This window comes from Annulohypoxylon truncatum (genome assembly GCF_022578515.1).
Source record: "Annulohypoxylon truncatum strain CBS 140777 unplaced genomic scaffold F4807scaffold_49, whole genome shotgun sequence".
Taxonomy (NCBI): domain Eukaryota; kingdom Fungi; phylum Ascomycota; class Sordariomycetes; order Xylariales; family Hypoxylaceae; genus Annulohypoxylon; species Annulohypoxylon truncatum.
The window spans coordinates 180,899-198,934 of NW_025953835.1; the positions used below are offsets into that span (position 1 = coordinate 180,899).

The window sequence follows — 18,036 nt, forward strand, 5'->3', positions numbered from 1 at the left end:
TCCGGCGCCCCCCCCCCCCCCCCCCCCCCCCCCCCCCCCCGCCCGCCCCCCCCCCCCCCCCCCCCCCCCCCCCCCCCCCCCCCCCCCCCCCCCCCCCCCCCCCCCCCCCCCCCCCCCCCCCCGCAACCTTAAGGAGCAACAAGTCTATAAGGTAGGTAGTTAGATTTGTATGTGGGCGTTGTACTATAAGATCAGCCTGGGTTGGGTTTAGTCTACGTGGATTACCATGCCTTTATACCAACCGATTTACTATTAACGCCTCCTTATGCCCTCGGCATCATGTTTTAATTAGGAAAACGAGCAATAATTAAGAGAATACTTATCTTTTATAGAATGTTTCAATATTATGATATATATATATCCCCTTAATAAACAGACTCAAAATGAAACAAGGATTTTTATAAAATCAAAATTACACCAGAAATCGGTGTATCGGCTAACCTCCGGCATGTCTTAATTTCTGCCCGTTTTCCCTGTTAAAGTGCAGCGCCGAAGGCATGAGGAGGCGTCACGAATCATTGATAGTAAATATTAGGTTGTCTGGGCATCACGAGGTGGCTGCTACGGTACATATAAGCAGCTTTTGTTTTCAGTAAGTCCCTAGTCTAAGCTGGATCTTTGAAATATCAGGTATTAAGCGAACATGTATTCTTCGAATTCTTTATAAAATGAACATTGCTCACACAATCAGACATGTATAATCACAGCTAGAAGTACATAAGACATCGAACTCACTAAGATATGCTACACCACAAGACCTTGAGAATATGTCATATGAAGTAGCAGAAATCAGTATTTCCTACGTAACGTATCTCGTGGAGCTAGTCGTAGCAGTAAGCCCCCATAGCAAACCCCCAGAGAAAATCTCCCAAAAAGAATCAAGTATAAAAACGAAGGGAGTGAACCCCGTCCAAAACCTGCATTGGGAACCTCGTGATTGGCATCCGGCTCACCCGAGTTCATTTGCTCCATCCAGCCAGCCTTGTACTTGTAGAGTAATCGTCGAGCAAATGAAGAAAACAGTAGTAAGAATGGACAAGAACGTAGTAACGAACAATCAATAAGAAACGGCGCAACAACACGGTACAACCAATCATCAGGGTATCGAGCATGGGAGCCGCGCTCGCAAACCACGTCTGCAGCCACAACTTAACCGTATCGTATCGTACCGTAACATAACGTAACGTAACTTAGCCAGAAAGCCACACCACAAACGCCGAACCGGAGAACTCGTACATCCAACCGTACCGTACCGTACCATACCGTACCAGTCGTTGAAGACGGTCCATCATGAACTATTGAATAACCCCTGCCACCACTCATGAGTCCTATTTACGTAGCCCGTACCGATCGTAGCCCCTGTATCCCATTGCATCGCATTGCGCCGTTCCCTTACCGACCTCGAACGCCAAACAATGCCAATGGAAAATGGGGTTAAGTTACGAACAACGATCATACGGGAAATCTGTTCCGGAAGAGTCCTTTACATCTCCATTCGCGCCGCGATGTCCTCACTGACGCCTCTAACGGAGTGCGCGACCTGCTCATCCTCATCCTCGCTCTCTTCGCTCTCGTCGTAGGAATCACTCTCCTCTTCGTCGGTGGAAGGGTCATTCAACGGGTCAATGTCTATGTCCTCATCGGGATCGTATTGAGCCATCTCATCATCATACTCGTCGTCATCGTCGTCGTAGTCCTCGGCGACTATACGATTGGCCAGCTGATCTCCCAGCCAGAACTTAGCGCGCTTGTTCGCGCCTAAGCTACCCGGCAACGGCGCAGCGTAACGCTTCGACGATAAACCATTGCTGCCACGTCGATGGGGTGGGAGTGCGGGCGAGTTCATGAGTATCGGTAGGCCCCTAACGTAAAGATAAGCGACTCGCTTCTTGTTCTTGTTGAAGAAGAAATAGTGCATGCGCCATATGGCGGCTTCGTCACCGTCGAAAGGATCTTCGATGGGTTGGTACGAGAATACGGTGCAGTCTCTCAGAGTCATCTCTTTATCAATCATGGTCCACATGCCTGGGCTCCAGACGGGATTGCTAATCGCGTCGCTTCCTATCGTTAAGTTCGGCATGGGTGAACTACTATAGGTACGGTATGACGAAGACGCATCGGGTGATAGAAGCGAAGTACCGATAGGGCGCACACTATGCAGCGTATTGTCGATATTAGCCATAACATGTTGTAGATCGCGCTCACGGCGGAAGTCGGTCGGTCGCAAGACATGACTGAAGTCGTAATCAGGGTGGCTCGCGTTCAATGTCGCAATGAGGTAGGCAAAAGTGCGACGGCTCGAAACTTCGCTAAGATTGCCGAAGGGACTTGAACGGGACAGGTTAAGCGATGCAGCCATCTCCTTTCGCTGTGGCGGCGACAGTGATGCGCCAAACTTAATGAGCGCAGCATGTTGAGCCTCTAGGGAGTTCTCAATCGATTTGTAGAGCTTCTTATCGGAGCCGGCGGCTTTCGTGGTGTACAAGTCGCATGATCCCTTAACGCGGCACTCGGCCGTGCTGAAATTCAGCGCGGAGGTGATGACGTCGAAGTCGCGAAGTGGGAGAAACTGCAGTACGCGGAAACGAGGGTCAATAAGAGGACCGCAAGACATTTTGATACGGCCCTCGAGGTGTTCCTCATCATGGAACGTGTTTACTTACCTTCATCTTTGCGTCTATGGTATTTTCGCAGTGGTCTACTGTGCAGGGATATCATAGATTGCGCTGGCGTAATGGTGTAGTATGAGCGGTGTAAGGTGCTGGAGGAGCAAAGCAAAGGAAAGAAACAAATACGAGAAGACTGTAAACAAAGAATAATAATACTTGGAAATGAAGGATTGCAAGGACGACTGGGATCGACTAGGAAACCAATCGGTAGCACCTGGCTTTGGAGGCACGAAGTTAATGATGATGATGGATGGATGTAGTCCTGACGATGTGAACGCGGTGTCCGTGCAGCTCGCTGGGAGCTGATAACGACGGCAATGCACTTGAATCCCTGCTGAATTGATTCAGATAGAATAAACTAGACGATATTGCGTCTAGTAGGCGCAGGGAGAGCAGGACATCATAAAAATAAGAGCCTAACCGATACAGAATATAATTGGTGGCGTTGTCGTCGAATGACGAATTGAAGCTTGGGAAGTTGTAGGAGATAAGTTGCGATCCATAGATCTTGGTTGGAGCATTATGGGATGTGGATGTGCTGGTTGTGATCAGGTGTTATGCGTTTTGGCGGTTCTACGGTTCTGCGTTGTCTGACTATAGCTGCTGACAAGGAACCAAGACCCTGGAAGGTAAGACGTAAGAAGGCGGCGGGCAGCCGGGTGTTTGCCGATTTCCTTGCATTCTCGAATCCGGTCACAGGGGGTTAGGGGGTTAGAGGGAAAGGGGAAAGGGGGAAGGGGGAAGGCTAGAGGGGGTGGCTTGATAAGCTGGATTGATAGGTGTAGGCTTGTAGGCTTGATACGGCGGACGCTTAATGCTAGGCCGGCAAACCTCGCACTACCCCAAAAGCCAAAGACCAAAGATCAAAGGCCGATCAGTAGCCTTAAACGAATAAGATAGCGTTAAGGTGCCACGAGCATCAACGGCGTCTTTTTGAGGAAAAATTACCTTACCTGGGTAGATAGGAACATTCCTCATAGGGTCTCTTCGTCAATGATAGGTGCACGCTAATCAAGTGTCTGGTCAGATCCCATGTGGTCGAATGCCGCTTGTTTGTTTGTGCATCGTTTTCCTTAGCCAACCGATTGCTAAAACATGATGAGATCATATACCGGGAGAGTGTCGATCCTAGGATTTGCCGATTTGATTGACAACAAAGACGTCGAGAATGGCGGTTGAAAGTAGAGGGAACAGCATATAGGCAGTGTCACTTCAAGCCAGAGTCTTACATTCAAACAGTTGAAAGTCGAAACGTGGCTCTTCCAATATTGGCGATTCGACAGCTTCGATCACATAATCCCGGCTTCTTTCAGAGCGCTCTCGATTTCTTCAGTGACCTGTAAAGACAATAGAATATAAGCATACTCCCAAATGCAAAGTGTCTGATTGATAAATTTATCCCGTTGGAACCCGTAGCGCCGTGCCTGTAGAGAACACTATTCTTTAGACTGTTGACCCGTCTCGGGAACAATACATTATCATTTGTTACATGATTTTCGTCACCTCGTCCTCGACCTGAACAGTAGAAATTGCATGTCAGTGGTCTGAGGATCGCCAAAGAAATGTGTTGGATATTCGCGTGGGTTGCCGGCCAAAGTAGTAATAGCAGCCATAATAAAAACCCGGATGGGTTACTCACCTCCATATCCTCGAGAGAATCTTGTTGGTTTATACACCGCAGAACGTTCTTTTTGCTGCTCTCCTGGAGTTCCCCTGCCAGTAATATCTCGTCCAATATGTAATATGCCTTGGTAAATGAGAATATGATGTCGAGCTCGCAGACGTTGCCGTAGTATTTGTCCATCTGTTCAACGTATCGATGAATAATCTCGAGAGTGATCAACTCATTGTCATCGGAGGAACAACCGGCGATGAAAAACAGTGAAGCATAGCGGCGGTAGACAATCTTGGTATCTATATGATATGTTCTGTAAGCGACCTTGCTTCTCGACAGTCTGGTTGGTAATAGGGGGTTAGGCCAACCTTTGTATTCGAGGAAATTGCACATGCGAGTTCGTCTGGCAAGGACAAGTTGAGAAACGTCCTTGACAATCTTCGCCTTGTCTTTAGGAGATAAGGTGGTGAACCACTTGGCCAGGCGCTAAAGAGGTTGTCAGCCACGTTGGCATCTTGGGGGGATAGGACATGTTCAATCGAAAAGGGATGTCCTACCACCTTGCCCTGCCGACTGAGCAGGATCAAGTAGCTGTTGTTTTCATGGTTAGCTGCATTCCGATATCGACCGCGACATTTCTGGGATCTAACTTGATGGCCATCGTGATGCTTATTACATGAGCATAGCAGAACGGCGATGAGGAGATTTGTTGGTTTCAGAAGGTGTTTGTGTGCAAATGACGGTGAATGGTAAATGAAATGGTGAATTGTGATGATGCATGGAGAAGCAATTTCTCAGTGTCCAGTAGTGGGGTTGGGCACGAGCTGCTGAGTTCGAACCTTCCACCGCATTAGAGGACACCGAAGTCTACTTAGGTACGTACCTAGTACTTGTGCTCTCACGCCTTCAAAGTTCTGAACCAGCTGACACAATGACTTGCCGGTCCGTCCCTGGCCGTCCACTTTGATAATCCACCACGGCTGCCCCCACGATTTTAGTCAAACTTTCTAATGCGAGCAAGCCATACATAAAGCGAACGGGTGTTCGCGGATACCCAAACCTGTAATCTTTCTAGCATCTAGAACCTTGGAACCAATGCGAAAATAAAACCGACAGCATATGCTCTGGACAGAAGAGGAATGGCTGTTTTTCATTCTATCTCCAATTAGTCTTGGCGGTAACATTGACTACAACAATCCGATTAATGTCCACTTTGATATGTCTCTAGAACTCATCGAATGTCTTATGTCTTAGGCTTGGATGTTGGGGGCTTGCTAGTGGCATCAGCATGACACGCAACGGATTTGAGGAGTACTCGCCTCGTAACGATACGACCATATCATTCTTCACGTTATATGTCGGCATAGGCATACAGCAAATCCCATCTCATGTTACTAACACATGCCTTCAAAGGCTACGGCATTTACGTTTATATGTCAGACTGTCAGACTTGCCAGTAAAGCTTATATTGGTTAGACGCCGTCTGCCGTGTAACGCAGAGGGTCAAATTGACTTTGACTTTTCCGGGGAAGGCAAGTTCCTATCTCCGTCGCAAACTTACATGTGCAGACCCAGGCCTACTAGGTCTATAAGTATCCTTCTAAAGTTGGCACGATCTCGAACCAAAAGACGGGAAAAAAACCAAGAGACCCCACCTCGGTCTATAAAGCTTCAGATTTTCTACCCCCCTTCATAGAGCATCGGATTAGTAATAGATCTCCCCATCCCGTGTACATTAGCTCTATACATATATCACACCTTCTCCTGTTCACTCTGTAGACTTGGGTTGCTGGTTAGTTCTTCATATAAAACATTCTACTTCTATTCTACTTCTATTCCACCTCTATTCTATCCTCTCATATCCTATCGCCATGACGCGAATAGTCTTATCGACGGGGAACGTCATCCTCAGCGGCCCCTCCATCATCAGAAAGCCAGGCACTTATCGATCCAACTTCGAACTCACAAATTCCTTACGGACCAACTTCATAGCCGCACAGCAAGATTATGCCGTCGCATTACCAAACGGCAATGGTTATGCTTCTCACCCTCAACCAAATGGAAATGGAACCGCACATAGTAGCAGACCGGCACCGGAGGTCTGGACCGCGAGAGAGGACGATATCCTATACGTCCCGCGCATCGACTGGGCATCGGCCGGCCTGCAAGAAGATCGCGCGCAGTACGAGATAACGGTCAAGTTATTCTTCCTACCTACAGCGCCGCCCGGGGCGCGGGGGCGCTACATCGACGAAGCATTGGGACTCGTTACTAAGGAGCTAGGTATAAGCGACGTCGACCTCCTCATAGTCTCCTTCCCCGGCATATCATTTGAAGGGGAATGCGAGTTCGAAGCCGACAGGAAGAATGCGACTATGGGCAACGACGAGGAAGAGATAGCGACGTGGGGTCTGCTAGAAAAATTGCACCTGCAGGGCCAGGTCGGCCGACTCGGGGTCGCCGAGTTCGGCACGGAGAAGCTAAGACGACTCCTTGATAAGGTCAGGGTTCGGCCGGCCGTCGACCAGATCAACATCAAGAATTGTTGCAATGTGCCTCCACCCCTGACAAAATTAGCCAAGAACGAGAACATCGAGTTGCTCACCCATCACGATACTACGGATATCTTACCCAGCGGTACCTTGCGAGAACTCCTTGGCCAAGGTTCGCAAGGCGCGGGCGTCCTAGCGGATGATGGAGTGAATGGTAGTGGCCTCAAGGGCGAAGTTACTCCCGAATGGGTTGTCAAGTATACAGCGTTCGTCAAAGATCGGGGTGTTATCGAGAATAAGGGTTACTTTGCCGGCGCGGAGTTGACGGAAGAAGCATAAACTAGGTGCAAATTCCACGTCTTTTCTATTGCATAGTTTAAGGGAACATAGCATCGTTGGTTTTAGGGATTGCTTGCATTAGATCACGAGGTTACATGGCTATAGCTACACGATTCTAGGGACGACGTAGTTGCCCTAATATAAGCTCAGACATTTTAAGTGCAAGATATTCCTTGTCTTATCATCGTGTCTAATCAAATGACTACGACTGTGACTCTTAGGATAGTCTATCCTATCATGCTCCTCTTCCGCCCACGCATCCTGACTTCTTCTAATTTCTTTATCACCACAGGCGCCTGCTTGAACGTTTCCCTGTAAGAACTCTCCAGCGTGGCAGAGAACAGTTGCTCGGCGCGCGAGTGCGTGCTAGCGAATGCTCTTTCTAGAACGTAGAGATCAACGGCGCGATCCTCGTCGGACGAGCTCTGACTGGCCAGGCCGAAGTCGATGATGATTATATCTCCGTCCAGTAAACCATCATCACTGCTTTTATTTCCATTCACCGGCTGCCTGCCCTTCTCCCACGGCCGCAGCATCATGTTGCTCGTCGTCAAGTCGCCGTGCACGATGCCTACCTTATGCATGCGCCCTACCGCACTCCCTATCCTACGCATAAGCGAGACTAGGTCTTTATCTTCTTCTGCCTCCCCCGTAATCGGTGTCGCATCTTCGTCTTTCTCATCTTCATTTCCATGATTGTTGCCAACCGTAGATTTTTCAGCTTCCTTCCGCCGCCTCAACCACTCGTTTATCCCCACGCGTGCCGGCGCACCCTTCACCCACTCCATCATCATCCACCCGGCAGCCTCGTCTACGGCGTACACAGCCGGGACAGGGACACCCTCGCGACGGCACTTCACCAAGATGCGCGCTTCGGCTAGTATACGGTGGCGCGTCAATCGCGCGTCGAGGACGGGGTGTCGCCATGCTTTGGGCGGGCGGTACTTGAGCGCGGCGGGGATGGAGGGGAGGAGGTAGGTTGTCTTGTAGAGTCGCGCCTCGGCGCCCTGGGTTATGAGGTATGGCGGGGTCGAGGAGGGGTAAGTCAGGATGGCGGGGAGCGGAAATTGCTGCTCGTGTTCGCGCGAGGGTGAGGGCGAGTTGTCTTGGTTAGGTGGCCGAGGCGGTGAGTCTGCTGCCATGGTACCGTACCAGCCGTTTAATATCTGGCCGACCTAATGTTTAATGTCATGCAAGAAATCGATCGCGATCGTATGTTATGGAGAAGATGTTGATTTCTCGGGATCCAAGCTTCTTATTGTGTGGGTTTGTCGGAGAGAATTCTACATATACTACCTATGTATGTATGTATTTTTGTTCAATCAGTTCAATTACGTTATGCTAGCTATCAGAGCGTTACACAACAAGTACACCTACCCCGCGCCTGCGATTGATTTTGCGCCAGCGGCAGCAGCGCAACGAACAAGTCGCAGTCGCAGCCGTAGCCCAACTAAATTTCATTAGTTAGACCTGCATGAATGAAGTATATGAAACTCGAATGAATGGAAGGTTCGGACATCATAAGAAACTTTAATAAGACACCCGGAGCTTTATTTCATTCTTAAAAAAAGCAAATCAAACTTCAACTTCTTTTCTTTACTTTTTCATCTTCAGCTAACACCACTACGTCCACTACCACGTATACCATCGCAGAAATATCTACGAAACACACCGCCTTTGGCCAAACCGCCTAGCTGGGTAAGGTCACTACAATGTATATGTATATGCACACTAGGTATAATATCGACATCCATGTGACTCTGACAACTAGGATAAGCTCTCTGCATCGGCAAGGGGCAAACCCGTTAACGGCGAAGTTATGTATGGATATGTACGTGATATGTATGTACTAAAGCTTCCCAGGAAATCAGAAAGCCATGGATCATTCTACGATGGAGGCGTCATACTATAAAGTAGCATGTTTCTCTCCCGAGAAGAATCAATACAACTGCGCCACCGTTTCTCCCGTCTCTCCCGCGACCTCCGCTATTGGACCCGAAATCAGACCCTAGTTCTCGATTATCGGCTCTATATGCAGGAGGTTCGCAGGTTCGCAGGTTCGAGAATCCGATGGTTTAGCCCCATCAACCCAACAAAATCTCGATAACCTAGGTACACTACTTACTAGGGATTCCTACGCCCACATCCACGCCCGCACGCGCAAACCTCAAAAAAAATCTACACACAAACCAGTCACAAAAGCGCTGCGTGCTAGACGAACTTTGCCATACACCCTCCTAAAGACTGCCTGCAAACTGCAAAACCCTGTCTAATTCGTCCCTAACCTTCAGTTTTACCAATCATGAATTTATAATGAATTTATAACAATTTTTCGCCTCCTCTCATGTCCTCAACCACCCGAGAATATCGTTCGCAGGATGACTGACCCCTCATCTCTCTGGACCATCGTCCTCCCCGTCACCGCTTTTTCTTTCTCCTTAGTCGTCAACGCGCACTTCTTTACTTCTTATACGACCGCGTACTTCTCCGCGCCGCACGAGATCACCGTCTTCATAGACACCGTCGACTTTTCAATCCAGGAGAACGACAGCTACGACAGCGATGTCTCAAAGGTGCAGAGGCTAGAGGACAAGCTCCGGTTAGGCCGGCTGCTGCGAGAGATTCAAAAGATTGGCGACGAATTGCGAGATGATATAAACCAGCTTGTGACGGCTGAGGGCGGGACAACGCTGCGAACCAGCGCCCGCATTCTCTGGGCAAATCACAGGACAAAACTGGAAGAGAAATTACGAAGACTGGACATGTTGCGCATGCGTTTCCTAGTCGTATACGTGGGTATTGTTGCAAATGCTAGTAAAACCGCAGCACCGAAAGATCCCGAGAAAGCTGCCATATATGAAGCCCCCAAAGGTTTTCCGAAGGGCCTAACCGAGAGCATCAAGCAGAGACCACCTCTGAGAAAGGTATCCACACAGCCGATAGCACATCACGAGAAAGCAGAGCCGTCGCAGAGGAGACAATCTATGCCATTAGGCCAACATGAAAAGGCGGAGACGCCACCGAGGAGACTATCAACGCAGACGTTAGGACACTACGAAAAGGCGCAGACCCCGCACCGGATGGGCTGGATGCACGTCGTGGATGAGTTGCAACGCTCCCCGATGATGCATAGGCGTCACGCCTCAGTCGAGCAGAGTATGCGCTCGCCGCCGTCTATGTCGCCCCTAGGTAGCCCGGTTGCTCTAACGCCGCAAATGGATAACGGACGGTTCCGCGAAGCAATAGAGTCTATCCCGGAACACCGCCTAGCGGAGTAATGACCAATGACCTTTGACGAGCATATCACATAACGACGTTGAACGACGACACCATGACCCCGGAATCCGGTGAGCCTTGTTATGAGCATTTTACGCCTACTTAATTCATTGCACGAGGAGTTTCGGTCACTTCACGAGATACCCCCTTTTTTATATTTCGTTGCATATCACTACATCACCCCGGTTCTCACTTCACGTATATAACTAACTTCGGCCTTCCTTTTGTTACCCCTTCAAAAATTGGATTTTATATCATCGTTACCATACCCGTTCTTAATCGTCTTTGAACTGAATCATGAATTTGGGAATGTCGTATGTATCGGATCTAGTGTAGGGGCATGGACTCGGCTGGGCGGACGGACGGACGGACGGACGACAGGATGATGCAACGAGTTTGGTTTTATGGGAAATGGGATCGACCTAGAATGTCGGTGTATCTAGCTAACCTAGCTAGAACTTGAATCACTGTTAAGATTGATAATGTGGCTTTCGCGCGATGGATATGGTGACTCCATTTATACCATTAGATTGGCTTCTATACACGATTTTATGATGTTTAAATTTCGAGCACAGCACATCGCCCGTCAGTGCCCAGCAACGTCATCCGGTCCAGTCCCATTCCTCTCACCCACTACCGAACTTTGTCAGCCCCTCCATTCACATTTCTCTCCACATGTATGCCTAGGAAAGGGGGGCAAGCCGATATCGAGGTTACCAAGGGAAACGAAATTGGAAGTTAACTCACCGTCCAGAGCGACAAGGAACCTGCTGACGCAGTTGTAAGCCGCAACCTGAATGACTTCGTCAGCCCCTTTTTCCTCGTCTGATGAAGTGCGATCCATCCATCCTTCGTTGACCGTGCGGCGCCCTAATTTAACATCAAGAACAAGAAGAACAGCTTCAACTCACCGTAGCAGTAACCTCCACAACCTCCCTCTCGCTAAACAAGCCCTTGAGCTCCGCAAACGTCTCGTCGGAAACCCGCACGTTGCGCGTCATCTCATCCGCGTACTTTAAGACGACCCACTCGCGCTCGCTCAGCCCAGCCCCCAACGCCTCCCTCTTCGCCTTCTCCCCATCCCCAGCGACCAAAACCTCCCTCCCAACGACCCCGATCCCGGCCTCGCTGACCCCCGCCCCGACCGCCAGCGGCGCGTGGTGCGCCCACTCGTACCACGCGCCGTTGACGACGGCCACGCGGCAGATGGCCAGCTCGCGGACGGCCGCGCCGAGCGACGTGCGCGTCCGCACCGCGCCCAGGAACGCGTTCCACCCGTCCGCCACGGGCGGCGCGTGCAGCAGCGCCAGGTCCAGGGGCTGCAGCGGCCGCGGGGCCCGGCGCGCCGCCATCCGCGATACGATCGCCGCGTCCTCGTCCGTGGTCGGGACGGGCGGGTTGGGGGTGTATGGGAGGCGCATTTTTTATTTTTTTTTTTTATTTTTTTATTTACTTCAACTTTTACCTATTCCTGTTGCTCACTAGGTGGGTTTGTGTGCGTGTAGCCTGCGCGGAGGGTTAGTGCTGGATGGATGTAAGGGGGATAGATACGAGCTGACTCGATTGTCTATGCGTTCCAGAGGCCGGGCCGATGGCTACCTAGCTAGGTGCTTAAGATGCGCTCTGTCGTGATAACCTCGTGTTATCAAAAGAGGATGTCCCTTACAGGTAGAAGGTGCGTCAGAGCATATGTAGCTTGAACCCTCGGGTATATTCGATGCGGATCTCTCCACATCCCGAACATCGGACCGCGATTCTCTTAGTCGGAATCGCTTATCATAGGCTCTCCATCTGCCTGCTATGCCGGCTCGGCAAGTTGACCGGCATTCGTATGCGTTCTGAGTGTGTCACGGCCAGTAATTTTCAAGCTGAATCCACCTTCAAGACACCTTCACCACTCTGCAGGTACCGATCTATATATCAAGAAAAGTTAATCGAGGTATGATACAGGTATACATTACTGTACCCGTTTTTATTATATACTCGTACTTATATGTGAAATACCTATGTACGTCACATCAAATTTGCTATTATCATCTGCTCGAAGTAGCCGTCGTATTTCGAATCATGAATGCGCCCCACAATGCTATGGCAATTATCGTTCTACCTGCAACTTTTGACCTAGAAGTCGTTTACCTAGCCCAAATGGTGTCTAGACCTGACACTTCTGCCCTTTCCCTAACATGGTATATGAAACGTTTTCCCCGTTCGGATGCTGGCCACGTTTATTACAGACCTTTTGAGGTCAAGACAGATCAAAAGAAACCGGAAAACCCTCCTTGGTTGCCCGCGCATTTTCTATAGCGGACCCGGTTTCGTATGCAAAAATACATTAGCCGTAACGCCTTCGCCATCCTTTCAATCAGATTCCCCAGATGTTTCCCTTCCTTTCCTCCCAATTCGCCGCTTTTAATAGGTCCCTAGTTAATACCCCTTTGCGACGTATAGTGTATCGATGTAAATCTTGTCGAAGAAGCTTGTGATTCCCAGACAAGGAAAATGTGAATAGTATGATAATAGGTTTAGAGGCAACAAAGGATCGAGTCAAGAATTAGATAAGGAGGGATAGTAGCGTTAAGGGTATTCCGAAGTGCCGGTGTTCGTATATTGTCGTATATATATGACTGATAGCAACAATTCACCGCCGTATCACGTTACCGCTCCTGTTGCTAGATGCGTACCATTCATTATAGGCTTCTCCTTACGTACAGGAGTCAACTCTAACGGTGTCAAATTTCCGTTTGGTGGTTGATCACTTGCTAAGCGGCCTCCTTTCTTAGGAGTATCTCTGCTCGCTAGATGAGACGCTGTTTCGGGCTCCTCGGGAATCGTGGCGAATTTCTTGAGCACCTGCTTCAAGGCTGGCCGCCGGATGGGCTTGCTGAGGAATTCGTTCATCCCCGATTCCATACAGTCTTGAATGTTACTCTCCTCCGAGAAAGCAGTTAAAGCGACAATTGGTGCTGAATATCCCATCTTCCGAATTAAACGTGTGCTCTGTAAGCCGTCGAGGTTTGGCATTTGAACATCCATAAATATCAAATCGAAGTAAAGATTGTTCTCCATATTCGTTTTTACCATTTCATATGCCTCCTGTCCGTCCTTGGCGATAGTCACATCGTACACGTCTTCCAATTTTAACATCTTGCTGACAACCTCGATATTTGTGGGGTTATCCTCGGCAACAAGAACTCGCAACTTTCCCCCGCCTTTGCTTGCTTTAGCCATTTCGAAGGCGTTCATTCGAGAGGTGGAAGTAGGATCTTTTGAATTGGCCCTGGGACCTGTCGTGAAGAAAGGTTGGCTCAATCCAATGAGACGTGGCTGCTGATCAAGGACAGTAGCTTTAACTTCGGCTGTGGTCTGCGACAGCGTCAGAGAGTTTTTCCTGGAAATCACTTCTGCCGTGCTGCTGATGCTAGGTGCGCGCGAATTGGCGCTGCTAGAGGCTGTGCTTGAAGCTCTGGGCACGTTCTAGTTAGCTAGCGATCTAGACACTCGAAATATCGTCTTACCTATTCTTGGTGTACTTGAGAGGAATCTGCATTGTAAATGTGGTGCCAACACCAACGGTGCTTTTCAGCGAGATGGTTCCTCCCATCAAAGTTGCTAACTGCTGGCAAATACTCAATCCCAAACCAGTTCCTCCAAACTTCTTACTAAGACCGAGGTCGCCCTGGACGAATGGTTCAAAAACGCGTTGTTGCATATTCTCTGGAATGCCGGGACCGGTATCCTCAACCTCGAATTCGAACAGGAATGATTTTGCACTTGGCGGAGGTGGCGTTGGTGACCTTTCACGGATGCGTACGTAGGGTGTTGCTTTGGGATCTAGGGGGTTGATGGATAAGGCTGTGCCACCTCCCTTATATTGAGGGATTGTCATTTCGTTTGAGCTCTTGGATCTGTTCGACCCCGGTCCCATTCTACCCCGGGCTCTGCTTGGGCGACCGGAGCCGGTTTTCGACATGGATGACGCTCTGCTCTCGTCGAAGGTTTCTATTTCGCGTAGGCATTTTATCCTAACCGATACTTTCCCCCCAGGAGGCGTGAATTTAAGGCTGTTACTCACAAGATTGATAAGCACTTGTAAAATTCGATGCTGGTCACCCCATAGGCACATATCCTTTAGCCTACCAGTCCCGAGGGGCCCGATTGCTGGAAGCTTCTCGTCTATCTCCGCTTGTTTGGAGCTCGAGCCAATATCGGGTTCGGTGCCCAAAAAGGTGACCGAGAAATCAATCGATCCTTCACGAACTTGTTTGTCAAAAATAGTCGTGACCTGCGACCGGATATCGCCTAACCGGAATTCCCTCTCCTCAAGGCTTAATTGTTGTCCGATCTGGTTCTTTGAGAAGCTTAACAAGTCTTCGAGGAGATGCAAGAGTAGGTCGCCAGACTTGTACAAGGTTTTCAGAGACTGTTTGATCCGATTCAGATCGTCTTCCTCCATGCAAACTGCGCACATGCCCAGGATACCGTTTAGAGGCGTCTTAAGTTCGTGAGAGATGTTTGCGATGAACAAAGTCTTACTTTCATTAGCAGCCTCGGCAGCCTTCTTACTAATCTGGAGCTCATGTGTTCTCTCTGCAACTTTGTCTTCTAAGGAGGTGTACTGCTTTAAGAGTTCGTCGCTCATCTCATTGAAGGTCGTCGTCAATTCCGTAAGCTCGTCTGTTACGAAATGCTTCCGTTCGCTAACTTTGCGTGGAATCTTGAAAACCCGCCTTGCTGGCTCGCTACCATGTACTGAGGGAGTGGCAGCACTTGATCGTGTATGTTTCCGGATGAATCGTCTCAATCGAACTAGAGTCCCGTTATCCGACTTGTGACCCGTGCTCTCCGACCCAGGATGATCTGCGTCGTCGTCGTAATCTAGATCGTCTATATAAGACTCAGCATAACCCGGGGGCGCGATTGATTTTTCCGTAGCAGATTTCAGCCTTCGAATTGGCAGGACGCTTAGATGAGCACATGGTAGAACCAGGATGAGAGTAAGGCCTATAGTCCCGAAGACGCAACCGAGAAGGATATGCTGAAGTGTCTTGATTGGGATATACGCCTCCGCTTTGTCCTGTTCGACTATGAGCGTCCAGTTCACCAAAGAAGTCTGCGGGCGAGCATAGCCAACAGCGACAGAAACTCCCTGCTCATTTTTAGTGGAAAATAAACTGCTAGCGTTATTGACCGCGGAATTCTGTTGGGTGAAAGCCCTGTATACAGCATCATATGATGAGACTTTGAAAGGCTGGTAATAGTTTCCGGAGGCATAATTATGCAGCGAGTGCCTATCGGTCTGACGGGACATTGCCCGAGGGGGTAGGACGAATTTGACATTGACGTCCGAGAAATTGGACGCCGCCGGATGAGTCGCGTTTGCGGGCAAATTATACTTGCTGAAACGATTCCATCCAGTCGAAGGGCCGACGAGCAAAACAGAACCCGTGTCTCCTAAACCTTCCTTAGACCCCGCGATATTAATAATCGACGAGGCCTCACCGATGGTCGTCATGTAACCAAGTATCACATCGTCCCGTACGATACTACGAATCGGTATAGTCAACGAGATCAAGGCGAAACTCTCATTGACGACTAACGGGCCCAATACCAATCCATCCACACTCGAATCAATTCGGATGTCCGGGAACGGTCGGGCCACGACGGCAGTGTGGTTCGGATATCCAGGGTCGGGATTTGTGGAATTGTAATACGTAATATTCGGGTACAACGCGGGAGGATAGCCTGACGGATTGTCACCTAAAATAGCCTGAGACCCATCAGAGGCCTTGTAAGGTAGTCGGATCTCAGAGACGTTACTACCGGTGACACTGAGAAGTCCATCGGGACGGTCTCCACCTGTTTGATTTCGCGAATAGAGTCTTGCCTGTAGTAGGTTGCTGGTGATGCCAGGGCGAGAGAGGAGGGCGCTCGAAATGTCGGCAGCGGCCTGACTCCAAAAAGCGTCGCTATCATTACCGATATAATATGATACAAGCGCTTGCTGGAGAAGCAACCTCGTAGCTATGTGGTTACAGGTCGTCTGTATCAATTCAATCTCAGAGGCAACCTGGGCAGCTTTGAGAGATGCTGTTAACGAAAGTCCGGACGTCTCCACACCAACGACGAAGCGGTTCACGTAGATCCACGTTGGTATAGAGAGGATAGCGAGACCGACAAGTACAGCGAGCAGCACGAGCGCTGCTAACTGTTCCCGTATCGCAACTCTCATTATTTCCAACCTATGATGGGAAAACTACCAGATTCCGTAGTCCATTCATTCTTTTATTTGGACTGCGATTTAGTATTCTTTCGAACTCTGAACTTCGATCGTAGGGCGGAGAAAGTAGTAAGGAAAAACGAAGGATATGGTAGTGGATGAAGGGTGGGAAAACTGGTGATTTTCTCCCCAACTTTGGCTTGCGCTCTTCCAAGACTGTCTCTTTTCTCTCGCCAATTGATACACCATACACACCACACACCGAAGTGCAGGTGAATCTCGAAGGAGCAAAAAGAGAAGTGAAAAAAATAATAAGCTGTACGACCCTTTACCCACTCTCCCGTATCACCGTATGCACCAGAAGTGCGCCAGTGCAACGAGAGAGAAAAGAGAAAAAGGAAGTAAAAAAAGGAAAATGGAGGTACTAAAGGTGGTGTGTGGTATATTACAAGCTGCGCAAGGTAAGGTTGCCGAGAGAGTGGAAGGGAAGGAACCTTGATCGCCGCTCGGAGCTAAACTGCCAGGCCAGACTCACAGGACAAGGTAGGCTCGGTAGGTACTTTACCAGGTATGTGCAGTTGGTTGCAGTAGCACCAGTATCAGGAAGGAACGTAATCAATTGGACTTAATGCTGGGGTACATAAGCTCAATTGGTGCAGATGCGACGATGAACGACTTCCCCTAGCCAACAACTAACTTGGGTCACTAGGAAGGTACAGGGAGTGAATAGGTAGGTACCTAACGGATTGAACGTGGTGTTACGACACGGAAGTTCACACGAAGCTGCCAGGTGCTCTGGTACGAAGTAGAATCTGAGCAATCTGACCCGGCATGCCCAGCTAATTAGAAGCTTCAGCTGAGCCGCTAAGACACTTGGACGTATTTTACCTTATTCATAACTAACCTAGTCAAACTTTGGCGCGAATAATTCCATTCCACTACCGGGTTCTTGATAGGTAACTACATACATATGGATATCAAACATATCAGATAGGTAGGTATGCGTAAAATCCCATCGAATTCTGTAGTCAATTTGCTGATCGACAAGAAAAGAGGATCATGCCATGCCAGTTTAGCCATGTGTACTTAACAAGATCTTAGATGTTTAAATGGTAGCAGATTGACGATTACTTAGCTCTAGACTTGCAAATAATATGCACGGTAGTGGCACGGTGCTGTGTGTGAACGTAAGCAGCGGGCAAGAATAAGCAACATCTGCAGGGCGAATAAGAATCTGTATGTGATTAAGAAAATAGGATTAATAATAAGCAGCCACAAGGTACTGATCGACGATCTGAAGTAGTATTGCAACATCGCAACATTGTGTATTATGCTCTCTTTTGCTTGATAGGTGCCATGCATCTGTCAGTCTATCGATGCGTTTTCAGGTCGAAAATACTATACGATAGGTAATATTCCCTTAGGTGG

At 49.1% G+C, this 18,036-nt stretch overlaps 8 protein-coding genes across 8 annotated transcripts in view; 3 read left to right on the plus strand and 5 right to left on the minus strand.

Moving 5' to 3' along the window:
• F4807DRAFT_445122 (uncharacterized protein) overlaps positions 1 to 173 on the plus strand; it is a 1,188-nt gene extending 1,015 nt beyond the window's left edge. The window contains exon 2 of the mRNA XM_047999710.1: positions 128 to 173. The gene's annotated coding sequence lies outside the window, so the exon portion shown is untranslated. The remainder of the gene's footprint in view (positions 1 to 127) is intronic.
• Positions 174 to 1,403: 1,230 nt separating this feature from the next.
• F4807DRAFT_301161 (repressor of RNA polymerase III transcription MAF1) lies at positions 1,404 to 3,967 on the minus strand. Its single transcript, XM_047994940.1, has 3 exons — positions 3,899 to 3,967; positions 3,623 to 3,757; positions 1,404 to 2,569 (listed from the first exon to the last, which is right to left on the minus strand). Exons 2-3 carry the CDS (start codon positions 3,638 to 3,640, stop codon positions 1,484 to 1,486), a joined length of 1,104 nt encoding a protein of 367 aa, XP_047849473.1. The 5' UTR covers positions 3,641 to 3,757; positions 3,899 to 3,967; the 3' UTR covers positions 1,404 to 1,483.
• F4807DRAFT_301384 (Adaptor protein complex sigma subunit) lies at positions 3,760 to 5,140 on the minus strand. Its single transcript, XM_047994942.1, has 5 exons — positions 4,935 to 5,140; positions 4,842 to 4,875; positions 4,653 to 4,770; positions 4,309 to 4,583; positions 3,760 to 4,093 (listed from the first exon to the last, which is right to left on the minus strand). Exons 1-5 carry the CDS (start codon positions 4,943 to 4,945, stop codon positions 3,959 to 3,961), a joined length of 573 nt encoding a protein of 190 aa, XP_047849474.1. The 5' UTR covers positions 4,946 to 5,140; the 3' UTR covers positions 3,760 to 3,958.
• Positions 5,141 to 6,067: 927 nt separating this feature from the next.
• On the plus strand, positions 6,068 to 7,228 carry F4807DRAFT_301122 (uncharacterized protein). Its single transcript, XM_047994939.1, has one exon. It carries the CDS (start codon positions 6,156 to 6,158, stop codon positions 7,113 to 7,115), a length of 960 nt encoding a protein of 319 aa, XP_047849475.1. The 5' UTR covers positions 6,068 to 6,155; the 3' UTR covers positions 7,116 to 7,228.
• F4807DRAFT_301121 (tyrosine protein kinase) lies at positions 7,229 to 8,410 on the minus strand. The gene has a single exon (XM_047994938.1). The coding sequence runs from the start codon at positions 8,255 to 8,257 to the stop codon at positions 7,343 to 7,345; it is 915 nt and encodes a 304-aa protein (XP_047849476.1). The 5' UTR covers positions 8,258 to 8,410; the 3' UTR covers positions 7,229 to 7,342.
• A 947-nt stretch (positions 8,411 to 9,357) lies between these two features.
• Positions 9,358 to 10,786, plus strand: F4807DRAFT_301428 (uncharacterized protein). The gene has a single exon (XM_047994943.1). The coding sequence runs from the start codon at positions 9,494 to 9,496 to the stop codon at positions 10,391 to 10,393; it is 900 nt and encodes a 299-aa protein (XP_047849477.1). The 5' UTR covers positions 9,358 to 9,493; the 3' UTR covers positions 10,394 to 10,786.
• An 87-nt stretch (positions 10,787 to 10,873) lies between these two features.
• F4807DRAFT_445188 (AhpD-like protein) lies at positions 10,874 to 12,165 on the minus strand. The gene is made up of 3 exons (XM_047999711.1): positions 11,303 to 12,165; positions 11,139 to 11,184; positions 10,874 to 11,024 (listed from the first exon to the last, which is right to left on the minus strand). The coding sequence occupies exons 1-3, from the start codon at positions 11,810 to 11,812 to the stop codon at positions 10,978 to 10,980; spliced, it is 603 nt and encodes a 200-aa protein (XP_047849478.1). The 5' UTR covers positions 11,813 to 12,165; the 3' UTR covers positions 10,874 to 10,977.
• A 702-nt stretch (positions 12,166 to 12,867) lies between these two features.
• Positions 12,868 to 17,131, minus strand: F4807DRAFT_301511 (putative histidine kinase SlnCl1). Its single transcript, XM_047994944.1, has 2 exons — positions 13,907 to 17,131; positions 12,868 to 13,854 (listed from the first exon to the last, which is right to left on the minus strand). Exons 1-2 carry the CDS (start codon positions 16,618 to 16,620, stop codon positions 13,041 to 13,043), a joined length of 3,528 nt encoding a protein of 1,175 aa, XP_047849479.1. The 5' UTR covers positions 16,621 to 17,131; the 3' UTR covers positions 12,868 to 13,040.
• Between the last annotated feature and the right edge of the window lie 905 nt (positions 17,132 to 18,036).

Coding starts and splice junctions, on each gene's coding strand:
- F4807DRAFT_301384 (XM_047994942.1), bottom strand. Junction 4,771..4,841: donor TCAGTCGGCAGGGCAAGGTG/GTAGGACATCCC, acceptor CAACCTCTTTAG/CGCCTGGCCAAGTGGTTCAC. Junction 4,094..4,308: donor ATTCTCTCGAGGATATGGAG/GTGAGTAACCCA, acceptor TGTTCTCTACAG/GCACGGCGCTACGGGTTCCA.
- F4807DRAFT_301122 (XM_047994939.1), top strand. CDS start 6,156: ATGACGCGAATAGTCTTATCGACGGGGAACGTCATCCTCAGCGGCCCC.
- F4807DRAFT_301121 (XM_047994938.1), bottom strand. CDS start 8,257: ATGGCAGCAGACTCACCGCCTCGGCCACCTAACCAAGACAACTCGCCC.
- F4807DRAFT_301428 (XM_047994943.1), top strand. CDS start 9,494: ATGACTGACCCCTCATCTCTCTGGACCATCGTCCTCCCCGTCACCGCT.
- F4807DRAFT_445188 (XM_047999711.1), bottom strand. CDS start 11,812: ATGCGCCTCCCATACACCCCCAACCCGCCCGTCCCGACCACGGACGAG. Junction 11,185..11,302: donor TTGTGGAGGTTACTGCTACG/GTGAGTTGAAGC, acceptor GAAGTCATTCAG/GTTGCGGCTTACAACTGCGT. Junction 11,025..11,138: donor GTTCCTTGTCGCTCTGGACG/GTGAGTTAACTT, acceptor AAAGTTCGGTAG/TGGGTGAGAGGAATGGGACT.
- F4807DRAFT_301511 (XM_047994944.1), bottom strand. CDS start 16,620: ATGAGAGTTGCGATACGGGAACAGTTAGCAGCGCTCGTGCTGCTCGCT. Junction 13,855..13,906: donor CTCAAGTACACCAAGAATAG/GTAAGACGATAT, acceptor GAACGTGCCCAG/AGCTTCAAGCACAGCCTCTA.